At 40.9% G+C, this 17242-nt stretch overlaps 1 protein-coding gene across 15 annotated transcripts in view; it reads left to right on the top strand.

Moving 5' to 3' along the window:
• Positions 1-17242, top strand: part of MPDZ (multiple PDZ domain crumbs cell polarity complex component) — a 95905-nt gene that overhangs the window by 76871 nt on the left and 1792 nt on the right. For 14 of the 15 annotated variants that reach the window (XM_061442482.1, XM_061442487.1, XM_061442489.1 and 11 more), the window contains 11 exons: positions 375-552; positions 2878-3023; positions 3350-3433; positions 3533-3726; positions 3953-4100; positions 7179-7265; positions 13209-13305; positions 13958-14001; positions 15036-15158; positions 16064-16168; positions 16287-16399. In XM_061442482.1, coding sequence (XP_061298466.1) covers positions 375-552; positions 2878-3023; positions 3350-3433; positions 3533-3726; positions 3953-4100; positions 7179-7265; positions 13209-13305; positions 13958-14001; positions 15036-15158; positions 16064-16168; positions 16287-16399 — 1319 coding nt within the window. The remainder of the gene's footprint in view (positions 1-374; positions 553-2877; positions 3024-3349; positions 3434-3532; positions 3727-3952; positions 4101-7178; positions 7266-13208; positions 13306-13957; positions 14002-15035; positions 15159-16063; positions 16169-16286; positions 16400-17242) is intronic. The other variant, XM_061442484.1, reaches the window with a different exon arrangement.

The following is a 17242-nucleotide window of genomic DNA, read 5'->3' on the forward strand; positions in this document are numbered from 1 at the left end:
GGCATTGAATTCTGTGGTATCAGAACCAGGCATCTCCAATCATTAAAAGACATAAGTTTTACGATTTTTCTAATAATTGCTATAAACATAGTATATTGTCCAAAGAAGCCATCTGAAGACTAATGCATTGTCATCTGGGGTAGTTTGGTGAAGTTTCAAGGAAGCTAGTTGATTAACATCAGCTAACTGGCCCACAGTTGTGTCTATAGCTGTTTCTTATAAAAAACATTAATATTTGTCTTGGTCACTACCAAGAAAACCTGCAGGATTGTGACTTGTAGCTCCAGTGTGCAGAACAACTCTTCTGCTGCATTTTGTTTTATAACTGAACAGTGCAGTTACACTCTTCACCAGCTTTTCTCTTTGTCATTCAGTTTATTAATCTGCTGAAGACATCCAAAACTATGGTGAGGCTTACAATCAACTCAGTGGAGACAGATAGCCTGACTGCAGCACCAGTTCCTCCCAGTACTGCCCCAGCAGAGAGGAGGAGTATGCAGCCACCAGCAAGTCTTCCCTCTTCCAGCTCACCAGAACCAGAAGCCGTGAAAAGTAAGGTTCTCCCTACATGTCTGTCTTGTGACATAAAAAAAAAGACCCAGCCTGTAAACAAGTTCTCTCTTTTTGTATGCTCTCAGCTGTGTTCTGAGTTGCATTTTCTAGTACTTTTGAATTACAAATCCATCTTACAAAAGCAGTGAGGCATCACACCAAAGACCTGCCTCTTGTGTTCTCACTGGCCTGTTACTGAGGCAGGAGGATGGGTGAATTTCCTCCTCCCTCACAAAGGCTGCACAGCAGGTGCCTCTGTTGTGGTTGTCTGAAACTAAATGGGAGGCATTCCTTTTACTGAGGGAGAAAAGCCATCTCATCTTTCCTAGAACAGGGGAATGGTTGAGACTGTCTTGCCAGTTATAACTATCCACATTTGACTCTCCCCCTTTAGAATGGAGAATCAAGATGTCTGATTGATGATAGCTATCAGTTAAGCACTACACTACTAAGAAGCTGATAATAACTTAATTGTGCACATATCACAGTTTATATGTACATCACTGGAAGTATTACTAAGTCGTGTTTCTATTGCTTATTACAAGCAGTAGTATAGATATGCAGTTATACTACTATAAAGAACCCGCAGAAGACCTGGTAAGTAATAATTCTGTTGTCTTCTCTTCTGCGTTTAGTTTTGGGGTGAAATCTATTGCTTTGTCCAAGTCTATTCCTTCCATCTCTAGCCTGCCACAGCAAGTCTTAGGGATAAAGACCTGATGGAGACTTTGGCAGTGCTCCCTCCAGCATCTTGGGGATTTGTGATTGCAGTTTGGCTTCACTGCCATTTACAGGCATCCACAACCCAACTGTTGGAAGATCTCCCTCCTCTTTATTCTCCACCTGATTTTATAATTTATTTTCCTGCTTCCTTTTACCAGGCCCACGTTTTTGCTGCCTCTGCACCTTGTTTTCTCTTAACAGCCCAGCCTCCTTCTAAATAAGCAACTCATCTCTAGTGATTTTTTCCCCTGTTGGTTTGATTTCTACTACCCCAATTTGTTTTTTCCAGTAGCACTATGTAGGCAATTTTTGGCCTAGTACTGGTGCAGCTGTCTAGGTGAGGTCCATTTTTCATACCCAGACTCCAGTCCAGTTCTTCAGTTCACGTATTTCATATGCATTTTATGTGTTCTGGACAGAAGTACTATACTTTAGCCTTGACTCCTGTACTTAGCTCGAACTAAGCATGAAGTCATCATATACACAAAGAACTTGTGTAACAGAGCAGTAGAGTAACCTGTTCTATACTTGCACAGAAGCTTTATCCTTAAAGAGTCTTAACTGGCTTCCTGGTCCCCTTCAGAGGCCAAGGCTTACTTTTCCTGCAGGACCCATTGTAAGTATTTGTCTAACATAAAGCCATATACTTGAATGGTCAAGTCCTTTCTTAGTTTCAGTGGAACTTCCTTTAATTAGTGCCTTTTAAAGTGCCTCAAAAGGATTTAGATACCTGTTTCTACCTTTTGGAAAAAAAAAGTAATTTTGGTGTTTCTTTCAAGCACAGGGGACATAAGTAGCAGAGATAATCTGAATATCCCAGACATTTCTATTGCTGATTCTTTCCTTTAGTTGCAACACAATATCCCCTCCTATTATTTTTAGTTTTTCTTTTTTTTTTTTTTCTGTGAAGGGTACAAAGGGACTAAAATGCTAAAGCAAAGACCCATTTGTGACAGACCAGAGATACTGAATTTACAGATAAATTGCTGCATAAATACTTGCACTGAGAATAAATATTTGCACCACAAAATTTACAGCTTCCAAAAGATGTGTCAGTTAAAATTTCTTTTCGAATGCCACTAAATAGTGATTGTATAAAGCATTTGACTTGATCATGGATTTGTGAAATATCACTACAGTTGATTCATACTTAACTATCTTTCTTATTCGTCTCATTGTCTGAGATGAAATATTTAGTTAGATGGACCTTGACTTAACATAAGACAAAAGTGCAGGGCTGAAATCCCTGAGTTCATGTTTTTAATACATATTATGTACCTCATTTGTCTCTGGTCTACATTACATAGTTGCTAGTACTGGTGTTTAATTTGTGTCCTAAATAGAAACTGTTGTGTACAATAGCTTCTTTGGCTATCCAGACTGTGATCTAGATACTTGGTGGTATAAAAATTGGACAGTTGTGACTTAAACTACAGGGCAGTGCTTGTCTGAGGGGAGCAGAGAGCTGGCACCATCCTTCTTTGTAGGTCATCTATTCAGCTCTTGCTGTATAGCTGTCAGTGGGCTTTCAAAATGCTGGTTTAAAGTCACTTTTCTAATACCAAGCCATCTTACTGTAACGAGGATGTTTAATTGTTTCAGACACAAGCAGATCGTCAACTCCAGCCACATTAGTCTCTGACCCAGCTACTTGTCCTATCATTCCTGGATGTGAAACAACCATCGATATCTCCAAAGGGCGGACTGGTCTTGGTCTTAGCATTGTTGGAGGAGCAGACACTTTGCTGGTTGGTTGTAAAAACACATTTGTCACTGAAGTGAAATAACAATAATGAAATTAAAATGTCTGATAAAAGATTTTTTCTTCATCTGTTTCTCTAGCATTTATAGAAAGATACCAAAAATACCAGTTGGGGGGCAGAAGAGAGGGAAAGGTCTTTTAAAATTGAAAGAATAACTTACCTCCTTTAATATTTTGGTGATCTGTTTATCATACATCTGACTGTTCTGTTTATCACTGATGAATTATAGTAGGAATTTTCAGTTGCTCTTGGTTCAAAGTAAGGGCATGTTTTTTCAACAGGCAATTTATTTTTGTTTTATGCATTCACAGGGAGCAATTATAATCCATGAAGTATATGAAGAAGGAGCAGCATCTAAAGATGGGAGACTGTGGGCTGGGGATCAGATATTAGAGGTGCAGTGATTTCTTTGATCACTTGCTATCATTTGCTACCTAGGCATCTTTTGTTTGTCTGCTGAAAGGTCCTGCATACTTTGTATGTTTTCACTGCAGGTGAACGGAATTGACCTCAGGAATGCCACACATGATGAAGCGATAAATGTCCTCCGACAGACTCCGCAAAAAGTTCGTCTGACTGTATACAGAGACGAGGCCCAGTACAAGGAAGAAGACATGTATGACATACTCAATATAGAGCTCCAGAAGAAGCCTGGCAAAGGCCTTGGGCTGAGTATTGTTGGGAAAAGGTATGAATGTACCTGGAGAGTCAATATCTGGAACTTGCTGGGTATGCTCAGCGTACTCAGCAAGGTGCTTAGATCCTGTGGGCTTGAAGGCCATATCTGTAATTTTTGTGCTTAAGCTATTTAGCCATTCTAGAGGAGCTAGTGCAACATTACTCAATAGAAAACTGAGACATAAAAATAGGCCTCAAAGAATGCTGTAATGCAAACTCCATGTGTGTATTTGCAGAAATGATACAGGGGTGTTTGTGTCAGACATCGTCAAAGGAGGAATAGCAGATGCAGATGGAAGATTGATGCAAGGAGACCAGATACTGACAGTGAATGGAGAGGATGTTCGAAATGCTAACCAGGAGGCTGTTGCAGCTTTGCTAAAGGTATTGGGAAAAGAGAAGGTGGATAAAAGTGAAGAATTGTCATCCAGATATTTTGAAAGATTTAGTTTTGTTCAGACTGAGTTCAGATTGCTATTGAAATACCAGTGAGAATCACCTGTGGATCCAAATTTAAGCTTCCTGTAGTCTAAAGCATTAAGATTTTGATATTTTGCCTGATGAAAATGGAAGTAGTGGTGGTGCAAAATGTCATATGTTTATAAGACAACAGAAGACCAGTACCTAGAACAACCTAAAATCTAACCTGTATTTTTTCCAACAAACTGATAGCTGGTTAACTGTCTCACATTTTCAGAGAGGTACACAGAGCTGACTTTAAATGATGGAAAATTCATTACAGTATCTGTGCCAAAAAGTGATTACTTTGCTAATTGACAATGTTCATCTTTTTTCTTTTTTTTTTTTTTTTTTTGGGACATCCAGAGCTTACCTTACATCCATTAAATAATATAATGAGTTTTCCAGTGACCAAAGCATCTAGTATAAGAAACTGCTTTCTCACAAAGATAGTTTAAGTATAAATTCCTGTCTGCAGCTACCAGATTTTCTGTTCTAAATAAATTTTGTGTTTCTGATGTCCTCCTGCAATTTAGAAATCAGAATGAAGTCAGATATATGTTTCCTGGCAGGAAGTCCAGCTGGTCAGCTAGCTCATCTATTTCCATCCAGGGTTTTGAATCATTCCTGTTGCATGGTAAGGATTCAGTTGAGTCAGCATTTTCCAATAGAAAACCATTCCACTGGAAAAAAAATTAACAGCCACTACTCATGGCTGACTCTTGGATTACATGGACACACAATCATGATTCTTTGCACTCAGCATTCAAAGATATAGTTTTCTAGATCTTGAACAGTTCCTCGACCTTTTTTTTGAGGGGAAAGGATAATAGAAAGGGGAGCTAGGAGCAATTCTTCCATATTTTCAGCATTAGCCTGTAAGTGAGAATGCCAGGTCTCTGTTCCGACAGTGAACTCATTAATAGGCTCTTCTGGTGTAATGGTATACCTGATACTTTATCTAAGGACAGTGTATTTCTTCTTCATATGCTTCACTTTTACATTTCTTCTAAATTAAAATGCCATTTTTGACATGTATGTGGAAAGTTTGATTTTGGCACGCATTTTGAACTATCTAATTGAAGAGTCTTATTTCCCACCTGTCATTCTTATATTCATGTATTAAATATTTCATCCCACTCAGTACTACTTGTAATTAATTGCCCTAGCTCTGAGGAATGAGTCTTTAAAAACATCTCAGATACATTATTCTTAATGATTCTGTTTTATTCTCATAATATAAATGGAATAAAGCACAGTCGCTCACATATGGGCATTTTCCATTTTTATTTCAGGTGTTGGTTTTCTGTTTCATTCATGAGATCATGGGAGTGAATGGTCTTGAATGGACTGAAATGTATTTTGCCGCAAAATTATTTATAATATTTGGAAAATCCTAATATATTTTAAGTAGCATGAGACCACTTGAAGGTATTGCCAGGCTGAGAATTCTGCTCATTCTTGCACTGTTTCTTTAAGTATCTATAAAAAAATGAAAATCTGATCACTTTTTCCCCCCTCTTTTATCTTAGGGATTCATCAAATGGGAGATTTCAGGAACAGGGAGTAACCTGTAATAAAACTAAATGTGAACTGATGTATTCACAGGTTCTGTTGGAAAGTATTACCTCCCACTTTGACACATTATAACTTTAAAATCTCATTTGTGGGTTTGCATTTTATGGGAGGATGTGGTAGTTTTATGTATGTAGGCTACTTCCTCAATTTTCCATTTTGGATAAGAGTTGTCCATGTGGTTTAATATAAGCAGGAAAGAATGGTTTTGCCTGAGCTTTGATCAGGTTTTTCCCAGGACATAGTGAAGTCAATGTTATTTAAAAAATGAAGAGCACTTTAGTAATAAGCCTTTTAGTGTCACTCCTAAAAGAATAGCAATAGGATATGGGGTATGGAAACCCTGTTTGAATGGACATGTCCTGCCTATTGATTTGTTACTTAAAGTGGATTTTCTGGCAAATATATGAACCTCTCTTAGTTTAATACATCTAAAACATGATAAATAAAGGCAAACTTAGGTAATACTGAATTATTTGGATACAGGTATTCGTACTAACAGTTTCCCAGTGGAAGAAAGAAAGGAAAGCAAAATAGCAACAAAACTTTGAAATTTTTGTATTGAGCATGTTACAAATGGGTAGCTTTCTATTGACACTACTTGTGTTATTTTGGAAGTTCACTTTTCTAAATATTGTTTGTGATAATGTATCTGTTTCCAAAGTCAGCCTAATATCTTGGTTTCTAAATATTTCATTGCAGGGTGGATTTTCTTCTGGGGCATGCATTTTATGCAGAGATGTAAAAACCTAATGTCGTAATAAAAAGCTTAAAGAGCAGTGGAAGGGTTTTCCAATGTGCAAACAATCCATATCACCCAGCTTCCTTCTGGGAGTCAGATGCAGAAGGGCCATGTGAACTACGTATAGATGTTGGGAAAACCACCTGCCCAAAATTTCTTTAGTTACATTGGTATGGGTCCAGAGTAACAGATAATTTCAAGACTGGGAGAGAGATTACTACCTACCAGTTTAAATTCCATGTTCTTAGTCATATTAACAGAAATAACAATTAATGCTTTCAGGTATTTTACTATTTTTAGTGCTTACTGTGAAAATAGTCAATTTCACTATTCCTTGAAAAATGCCATCTTGAAAATATATGTTGACATTACAGTTGAGAATCCAAAACTACTCCCTATTAAGTGGAAGGTAACAGAATTAGTCTTCTTGGGAAATTTTCACATTTGTATTGTAATACTGATTAATCCAGAAAGTACCCTGCTCAGTATTGAATATCACACTGTACTTCATTTCTGTGTCTCTATCTGGTCAGAGTTCACTGCAGGGCTGGTAGCCCATTATTTTCCTCTCCAACCATTTTTTTTTTTTTTTTTTTTCTTCTACCATCTAATGAGTGAGTTAAATATTGTCATAGTCCTTAATGTTGTACGCATGGGAGATGTGTTATAAGTGACTGGTTCTTTAGTGTTCTCTAGGTATGGTAAGACTAGAGGTCGGAAGAATAAAAGCTGGTCCATTCCATTCCGAGAGGAGAACATCCCAGAGCAGCCAGGTATGTAACTGTTCAGTTTGGAAGAAACAATAGTTAAATATGAAAGCAAATAAAAAGAATTGGCTTTATGGTGACAATGATTTTCCACTTACTGATCCAAGATGAAGAAAAGTAGTTTGTATCTGTTTACTTTAGCATATTGTATCTGTTAGAGACGTGATCTAGCCAAAAGTGTAATCCAGAAATGGTTTTGCTGTGTTGCCTAGTCTGATTTTTATGGTTCCAGCCTGAGAAGCAGAAATAGCTATGATTCTATCGATACCACAAGAAATTGGGAGTCAACTTTTAACTTCTTTGTTACTTTAGGAGAGCTTGGTATGCAGTGCAGTATTGTTTCAGTAAATTTAATTAATTTCTTCATTCTTTGCATCTTCTTACCATAACCTTTGTCATCAGGAGCAGGTAACCTGCACCCTTGTCACCAGACTTCTCTCAAGTTCATTTATTTTATTACTGGTCTCATGGTGGAGTGTTCCAACTTGCATCAGTTTCTGCATTTGAATGTGCATCATATATGTGGTAGCAGCTCATACTGTAATTATCCTCAGCAGGGCTGTATTTCTGACAGCTCACAAGTTACCTTAGGAATTTCTCTGGTTATAAGCTGGGTATGCAGATCATCAGTTACTGAAAAGAAATAGTTTGAAGACAAATCATAACAGTTTCAAGTGAGCAGGTTAAGATTGGATAAGACTGAAATGTTAGGCTCTCTTCAGAATGGGTAGTGCCAGTCAAGATGAAAACATGCCGGCTCTGAGTGGTCATAATTGTAAGTACTTAAGTAAGAAGAAGCTAATGTTTCGAAGAGTCTGTAACAGTCAACAAACCAGTCTCACTGGGAGCCATGTTGTTCCTTTACATTGCTATGCTGGTATAGTGAAAATCTGTCTGGGAATTGTGCAGTTTAAACTGACTGGAGAGCCTAATCTTAGTTTTAGCTGATGCAGTGGGTGAACATGAGATACACATGAGGATATATAAAGATCCATCTTTTATATTCTGTCCCTACCTTGATAATTGTTGCTGACTTTTGCTCTAGAAGGTCTTGCTGAGGTTGTAGAAGGTGCAAATATAGGGTCATAGTGTGACCCTCAAAAGCAGTGGTTCGAAGCATTTCATGGGGGTTGTATATATGCAGTCTCTATTGGTCAAATGATGTTTCAAACAAGCAGCCCTCTAGAGTGATCTAGAAATACGTGGAGGTTCACTGTGTCAGCTTTAGCTAGGCACAGAAAAAGTAAAATACAGCAGAATCCACTGAATACCGTGGGTGACAGTTTTATTAACTGGGTGTCTGAAGCTTTTTGGAGTGGAGCGGGGAGAGATCAGCGTCCACGAGCCTCAACGCAGAGCGACAAAAGCCATTGAGGAGGGAACCTCAAGTCCTCAACAGGACTTGCCCAGGAGCCGGCAGCTCAGCTCTCGCGAGCATCTGACTCACCGGGGGCGAAGCCAGCAGGCTCGGCGACAGCTGTGAGCGGTTAAAAACCCGCACAGGGAGCGCGGGCGACCAGGAGCGGGTTGAGGCAGCTTGCGCAGCAGTTCGCGCGGGCAGGCGAGCGGGGTGACCGCCTGATCAAGAGGGCTCGAATGGAGCGCAGGAGGAGGAAGGACTGCTTGCTTGTGCAGAGAGACGTAGACGGACCGATCGACCAGATAGATCATGGTCACCACTCGATCAAAACCTGTAGTGAGGAATAACGTGGGTACCCAGACTGAGCCTTCCTCCCAGACTGAGCCTTCCGTGCGGGTCTCTGGCTGCAGTGAATGCCTGAGCCTGGCACTTGTATCGGAGAGAGCCAGTGACACTGCTTGTGTGTGGTGTGAGCGAATAAATGATCTGCTCGGGTGGGTGGCTGAACTGAGGGAGGAGGTAGAAAGGTTGAGAGCTACCAGAGAGTGTGAAAGTGAAGTTGATTGGTGGAGCCACACCCTAAGGCAAGGGCAGAGGGAAGTGGTTGAACAAGTGATAAATCTCCTTCCCTCCTACCATCAGACAGAAGGAGTAAACTTAAGGGACAAGGAAGTATGGAGGGAGGTCCCTCCTTGGAGAGGTAAGCAAAAACCCTCACAATCCCTTCCTTCCTCCCAGTTGCCCTTGAGTAACAGGTATGAGATCTTGGAACTACAGGGCCAGGTAAATGGTGATGGAGGGGTTGACCCATCTAGTAAGTCACCTAGGGCTTGTCACTCACCCCCATGCCTTAGAACTTCCTCAAGGAAGAAGAAAAGAAGAGTAATTGTGGTGGGTGACTCCCTTCTGAGGGGAACAGAAGGGCCCATTTGTTGACCTGGTCCATCCCACAGGGAAGTCTGCTGCCTACCTGGGGCTCAGACTGGAGATGTTAAAAGGAAACTCTGTGATCGGGTGCAGCCCTCTGACTACTATCTGCTGCTGGTTTTTCAGGTTGGCAGTGATGAAATTATTACAAGCAGGGCAAGGGCAATGAAGGGAGACTTCAGGGCCCTGGGACGGCTGGTTAGAGGGTCTGGAGAGCAAGTGGTGTTTGCCTCCATACCTGTTACAAGCAAAGGTGAAGAATAAATAGGAAGAGACTGCAGATTAATGTATGGCTATGGGACTGGTGCCAAAGGCAGGGGGTTGGGTTTTTCAATCATGGGCTGCTATATGAGACACCTGGTTTGCTGGTGGCAGGTGGGATACATCAGTCCCAGAGGGGGAGAAGGTTTCTGGGGCAGGAGTTAGCAGGGCTCATTGACAGGGCTTTAAACTAGGTAGGAAGGGGGAAGGGGAGATAACTGGGCCTGTTGGGGACAAGCCCAAGAGAAACATGCTAGGGCTTGAAGAATGGCAGACTAGGGAGAACTCTCAATCTATTGTTTCATTTGAGGGAAAGGGTAGTTGTTTAAACCCTGTCCTGCAGGGGGAAAAGGGTACCTGGGCAAGAGTTAATAGAGCTCACTCACAGAGCTCTAGATTAGATTTGAAGTGCAAGGGGGTTGTAGCTGGGTTTGAACTAGTGGGGCAATGTTCTAGTATGAATGAAGACCAGAAGGCCTCCTGCCTTCCAAGGGTGCCACTAGCGTGCTCAGCTCGCTCCCTGAAATGCCTGTACACCAATGCACGCAGCATGGGGAATAAACAGGAGGAGTTAGAAGTCTGTGTGCGGTCTAAAGGTTATGACCTGGTGGCAATTACAGAGACATGGTGGGACAGCTCACATGACTGCAATGTGGTCATGGATGGCTATGTCCTTTTTAGGAAAGAGGTCAGCAAAGCGAGGGGGTGGAGTTGCTCTTTATGTGAAAGAGCGACTAGAATGTATTGAGTTCTGTCCAGGGACAGATGAGGACCAAGTGGAAAGTCTGTGGGTGCGAATTAAGGGACAGGCTGGTACGGGTCGCACAGTTGTGGGGGTCTATTACAGACCTCCTGATCAGGACAAAGGAGTTGATGAGGCTTTCTGCAGGCAATTGAAAGCAGCCTCACGACTACATGCCTTGGTCCTTATGGGGATTTTAACTACCCCGATGTTTGCTGGAAGACTTACACAGCCAGTCATTCACAGTCTAGGGGGTTCCTCCAGTGCGTTGATGATAACTTCTTAATGCAAATGGTGGACGAACCAACTAGGAGAGGAGCGCTGCTGGATCTAGTACTCACCAACAAGGAGGGTCTGGTTGAAATCGTGACGGTCAGTGGCAGCCTGGGCTGCAGTGACCATGAGATGGTGGAGTTTAGGATCTTGTGTGGGAGGAATAGAATACCTAGCAAGGCCACATTTCTGGATTTCCAAAGGGCCAACTTTGGCCTCTTCATTCAACTGCTAAGGGAAGTATCATGGCAAAGGGTACTAGGTGGTAAAGGGGGTCAAGATAGTTGGTCAGCATTCAAGAACCACTTCTTCAAAGCTCAGGATCAGTGTCCCAGTGAGTAGGAAGTCAAGTAGGGGAGCCAGGAGACCAGCATGGTTAAACAAGGAATTGCTGGGCAAACTCGTACGGAAAAAGAGAATCTATGGATTATGGAAGGAGGGGCTGGCCACTTGGGAGGAATATAGGACAGGTGTTAGAAGATGTAAGGAAGCAATTAAGACAGCTAAGGCCTCCTTGGAACTTAATCTGGCAAATCAGGTCAAGGACAATAGAAAGGGCTTCTTCAAATACATAGCGAATAAAACTAACACAAGAAGCAGTATAGGCCCACTGCTGAATGAGGTGGGTGCCCTGGAGGCAGAGGATATAAAGAAGGCAGAGGTGTTGAATGCCTTCTTTGCCTCTGTCTTTACTCCTGCAGACTCTCCCCGGGGGACCCAGATTCCTATAGCCCCGGAAGGAGTCAGGATAAAGGAGGAGTTTGCTTTGGTAGATGAGGATTGGGTTAGGGATCAGTTAAGTAATCTGGACATCTACAAATCGATGGGTCCGGATGGAATACACCCGTGGGTGCTGAGGGAGCTGGCGGAGGTCATTGCTGAGCCACTCTCCATCATCCTGGGTAAGTCGTGGTAAACAGGTGAGGTGCCTGAGGATTGGAGGATGGCAAATGTCACGCTGGTCTATAAGAAGGGAAAGAAGGAGGACCCGAGTAATTATAGACTGGTCAGCCTTACCTCCATCCCTGGAAAGGTGATGGAACAACTTATTCTTGACACGATCTCTAGGCATATCAAGGATGAGGGTGTCATTAAGAGCAGCCAACATGGCTTTACCAAGGGGAAGTCATGTTTGACCAACCTTATAGCCTTCTATGAGCAAGTAACTAGGTGGATGGATGATGGTAGAGTGGTAGATGTGGTTTTTCTTGATTTCAGTAAGGCATTTGATACTGTCTCCCACAGCATCCTCATAGATAAGCTAAGGAAGTGTGGGCTTGATGATCAGGTAGTGAGGTGGATCAAGAACTGGTTGGAAGGAAGAAGGCAGAGAGCTGTGGTCAATGGGGCAGAATCTAGCTGGAGGTCTGTGACTAGTGGAGTCCCTCAGGGCTCGGTGCTGGGACCAGTGCTGTTTAATATTTTCATCAACGACCTGGATGAGGGACCTGAATGTACCCTCAGCAAGTTTGCTGATGATACTAAACTGGGAGGAGTGGCTGACACACCAGAGGGCTGTGTTGCCATTCAGCGAGACCTGGACAGGCTGGAGAGTTGGGCGGAGAGGAACTTGATGAAATTCAACAAGGGCAAGTGTAGAGTCTTGCATCTGGGGAAGAACAATCCCATGTACCAGTACAGGTTGGGGGCTGACCTGCTGGACAGTAGTGAAGGGGAAAGAGACCTGGGGGCTTGGTGGATAGGAGGATGACCATGAGCCAACAATGTGTCCTTGTGGCCAAGAAGGCCAATGGCATCCTAGGGTGCATTAGAAAGGGTGTGGTTAGTAGGTCAAGAGAGGTTCTCCTCCCCCTCTAATCTGCCTTGGTGAGGCCGCATCTGGAATACTGTGTCCAGTTCTGGGCCCCAGAGTTCAAGAAGGACAGGGACCTGCTGGAGAGAGTCCAGCGCAGAGCTACGAAGATGATTAAGAGAATGGAATACCTCTCTTATGAGGAGAGGCTGAGGGAGCTGGGACTCTAGCTTGGAGAAGAGGAGACTGAGGGGTGACCTCATCAATGTTTACAGATATGTAAAGGGTGAGTGTCAGGATGATGGAGCTAGGTTTTTTTCAGTGATGTCCAGTGATAGGACAAGGGGCAGTGGGTGTAAACTGGAGCATAGGAGGTTTCATGTGAACATCAGGAAAAATTTCTTTACTGTGAGAGTGACAGAGCACTGGAACAGGTTGCCCAGGGGGGTTGTGGAGTCTGCTACATTGGAGATATTCAAGGCCCACCTGGACAAGTTCCTGTGTGATGTACTCTAGGTTACCTTGCTCTTGCAGGAGGGTTGGACTAGATGATCTTTTGAGGTCCCTTCCAACCCTTAGGATTCTGTGATTCTGTGAAGCTTTTCTCTAATCGCTGTGTAACACTGTGTTTAGGTCAGTGAAGGAAGCAGCAGTCTCTCATCCTTCACTTTCCCGGTTTCTGGGTCCAGTGCACCTGAGGTCTCTGAAAGTGGTCTAAAGAAGAATACCAGTAAGGTTTCTTTGGTGATTTCAGTATTTTATACATGTGAACTGAGAGCTGAGATCTTTCACTTTCCCTAAAATGTTATCATTATGTGCTGTAAGCCTGAAAGTGATTTGTTAGTCATAAAAGTGCTGCAGGGGTGGTTATTGCACAGTGGGTCATATATATCTTTGAGTAATTTTTTTATAAATTGTCAGTTTCTTATACCAGAAATGTAGATATTCAGAATTTGTCATAATTTTTATTTAGTCTACATATGTCTTCAGTCATGCTGTCTCATTCATAGAAATCCAGATACTGTATAAATTATACTAGATATGGAATAGCCGTCTCATGCTCAAATTTAGAACAAAGTTACTTTGGGCAAAAGTACTATTAGCAAATGATGTTTTTTTTTATATTCAATTCTAGCATGCACAACAGTGTTATTCCGAAAGGTATTTAAATTGAGAGAATGGAATGACTACTTTCACCCATTCTGGAAGCATTTCAATCCTATTAATTTAATGACAGCCACTTTCAAAATCTGCTTATAAAATGTGTGCAGTAGACCAGCAGAACGTTAGAATCATTATTGTGGTTTGAATAACTGTCATGTTAAAACTTCTTAAAAATGCTAGTTTTAACTTTTTTTTTTTCTTCTTTAATTCATTGACAGCAGCTTCTGAAATACAGGGACTAAGAACAGTTGAAATAAAAAAGGTAAGTTACAGAATGAAGTGGTATATCAGCAGCAGGTTTTGTAGATTGTTGTCGGTAGGTGTGTTTACAGAAAGGAAGAAGTCTGGCCCTGTTAGTTGTTTTGAGAGAGGAATTGATATGCCTAATTCATTTGGCTATCTTTTCAGGTCAACACTCTATGATCTCCACTGCCTATAGGTTTATGTAAAAGCAGTGTGATCTATGCTATCACATTCTGTGACCTGAAAGCAAAAGGAGGAAAGACTAGTAAGAGATAATAGGACCTAGTTTTACCATTACAAGACTGAGTTATATCCAAACTGTTTTAGTGAAATGAGGAGAACTGTAACAAAGTTGCAAGCCTATTGTTTGGTATTTCTTTTTTTTTTATATACGTATTTTTAATTTTTAGGCTCTTACACGACAGCTGCCAAGTTTTCAAATGTGAAATTCAGTCAACTTCCTTATTTACAGGATCATGGGATCAGACTGTTTCTGATTGTTCAAAATATTTATATTGATTTGACTTTACCCAGCATCTAGTTAACTTGATTACATGTGTTATATTTAGGCATTCTCTTTTTACAGTAGAATCTGCAAATACTAGCTTACAAAAGCAGTTTTTGCAGTTAGGTAGGGTGTTGTACTGTTCTTCAATAATAGGACACTAGGGGGAGCATAAAGATTAGTCTTCGGGAAGTTTGTAGCATGAGATTGATACAGACAATATTAAGGACAACCAATTCCTCCTGTCCAGTTTTCCTTGCCCATACTTTCTGTGCTGACAGTAAAGGTCTGACACTGGATCCTGTAATTATTTAGTTAAGATAAAACCTACACCTAAGTCAGCAGATTGTCACCTAACATGGGAAGAAACGCGCTCTCTGCACTTCTCAAAATGATATGAAATGGTTAAGCTTAAAAAATAGTTTGAGACATTGGAGTTATAATTTTCATAATATAGGGGCTTTTGTAATTATTTGAGATAAGCTTAGAAGTCTCTGCATGTGTTTTTCTTTCCCAAAAAATCTAATTTTTTTTTATTATGATAACAGGGCCCTGCAGATTCACTAGGAGTGAGCATTGCTGGAGGTGTAGGAAGTCCTCTTGGGGATGTTCCTATATTTATTGCCATGATGCACCCGAATGGAGTTGCAGCTCAGACTCAGAAACTCAGAGTAAGTTAATTGTTAGGAAGGTTGTAAAGATTGCATGGGTAATGCACAGTAATTGCGTTAGGCAGGCAATATGTTAGCCGTTTAATGATGTAGTCATAAGTGCTTCTGGCTGTGACAAGAATTACTGCCATTTGGATTGATGAAAAGGGAACTTGGATTGCTTTAGGGCTTCCTTCCCCAAGTTAGTTACCTTTCAGCAATTACCTCTTGCCATGTTAGCAATTTTGGATAACAGAGGTAGTCAGCTTATGAAAATTAAAAGTAAAGAGCGTAGTTCAGAGTGATGGATTCTGTAAGTGAGCTCTGCTGGTGAGCATGGCGGTCTGTGTGTATGTAATCTGTTTTATCTCTCATGTTTTCCATGCTTATCTGTCTTGGTACTTTTTAGGTTCTGAGTTAAAGTGGGGGGTCTTCTGTCGTACAGCACTTACATACATACTGTATTCAGTCGACACTATATGTAGTTGAATTTGACTCATGCTCCATTGAAAATGGACAGTGTTATTTCATGATGAATTCAAACATACAATCTGTTATAATTTGCCACTTCAGTTAGATGACATTCAAAATTCATGTCTTTTTTACATGCTGTATATTTCTAGTTTTTAGGATCAGTTCTGTAAAGCATAATTACTTTTTTACACTGAATACACTAAACCAGTATAATTTGCTAAATGTGATATTGAATTTTCTACCTTTGCAATGGGTCATTATGTAGTTCAAAGATGATCTGCCTTCAAGAGAAAATGTACCGTGAACAGTTGCTGATTTCTTTCTTCCTGCAGTGTATCACTAATAAAATTGGGCAAAATACAAATGCACAGATCTGCTATTATTGAAAGAAACTGATAAATCTATGTAATGAAAGTTATTGTTAGCTAGATTTTCTACACTTTCTTCTGCAGGTTGGGGACAGGATTGTTAGCATCTGTGGAACATCTACAGAGGGCATGACTCACTCCCAAGCTGTTAGTCTCCTAAAGAATGCTTCAGGCACTATTGAGTTGCAGGTAAAAAAATCTTCAGTGACATTTGAAGTATTTTCTGAATACAGTTTTGCCAGCTGCTACAATGAATTATTTTAATGTCAGCATTCTCATTTTACTCGTTTCCAAACTCTGTTCCTAGGTTGTAGCTGGAGGAGAAGTGAGTGTCGTAACTGGTCATCAGCAGGATCCACCTACGTCCAGTCTTTCATTTGCAGGACTAACTTCAACCAGCATTTTTCAGGATGAGTTAGGGTCAGTAATTATAGAATATGCAACCTCTGTAACGTGTTATTTTAGGTGGAACTCAGCCTGGAAAAACTTAAAAATTCTAGCAAATTATGGATGACTTAACTTAATCATTACTTACACATTTGATATACATGGGCCCTGTAGGCCATAGATCCTCTTCTGCATTCTTTGTGATATGATTTGCTGTGCTGCTTTATTTTGCTCCGTTGTAGACTTCTGATTTGATTTCTTCTCTGTAAATACAGTCTCTTGTTTCACTTGGCCTTCGTAGCTGGGATTAACTGATACACCCAAAATGGTGTTTTTTTTTTCTCAGACTTAAATAGCAAGGCCTTTTCCACAGTGCTGTGTGTGTTTCCACAATATGCTTTCTAACAATGGGCTGTCAAGAGTGTCAGATTTTCCTGGTATACAAGATACACTGCTTGTGGTATACTGCAAGGCACAGCTATGAAAACAAGTTTTGACTCAAACTCAGTTGTAAATCTGAGGCATTATTCTTCTAGAATTAGGGAAAGAGGGAAAGGGGTTTTATAGCCACATAGATGTATTTCAAAAGATTGAACTTCAAAATTTCTTAAAGTATATGTGGGGAAATATACCTATAAATAGTCTGTATGAACACATATAGAAATATGCATTCATATATTAAAGGAAGAGGGAAGCAATTACACCTTACAGAATAAACCATTGGGCTAATTTTAGATGGTTTTTAGGGTGTGTAATGAGTTACAGGATTTTTAAAGTAGCTTTTTGTTACAAGGAATTGGGTTACAGGTTTTCGTCTTTACTTCGCTACTAAGCAGTCTTAGTGGGACATTGCACTTGTAACTGTGCCCTGAGCTG

Source organism: Pezoporus flaviventris, unplaced genomic scaffold (genome assembly GCF_033815535.1).
Source record: "Pezoporus flaviventris isolate CSIRO_AGI_PZ_B2104156 unplaced genomic scaffold, CSIRO_AGI_Pfla_v1 ptg000226l, whole genome shotgun sequence".
In the NCBI taxonomy this organism is placed as follows: domain Eukaryota; kingdom Metazoa; phylum Chordata; class Aves; order Psittaciformes; family Psittacidae; genus Pezoporus; species Pezoporus flaviventris.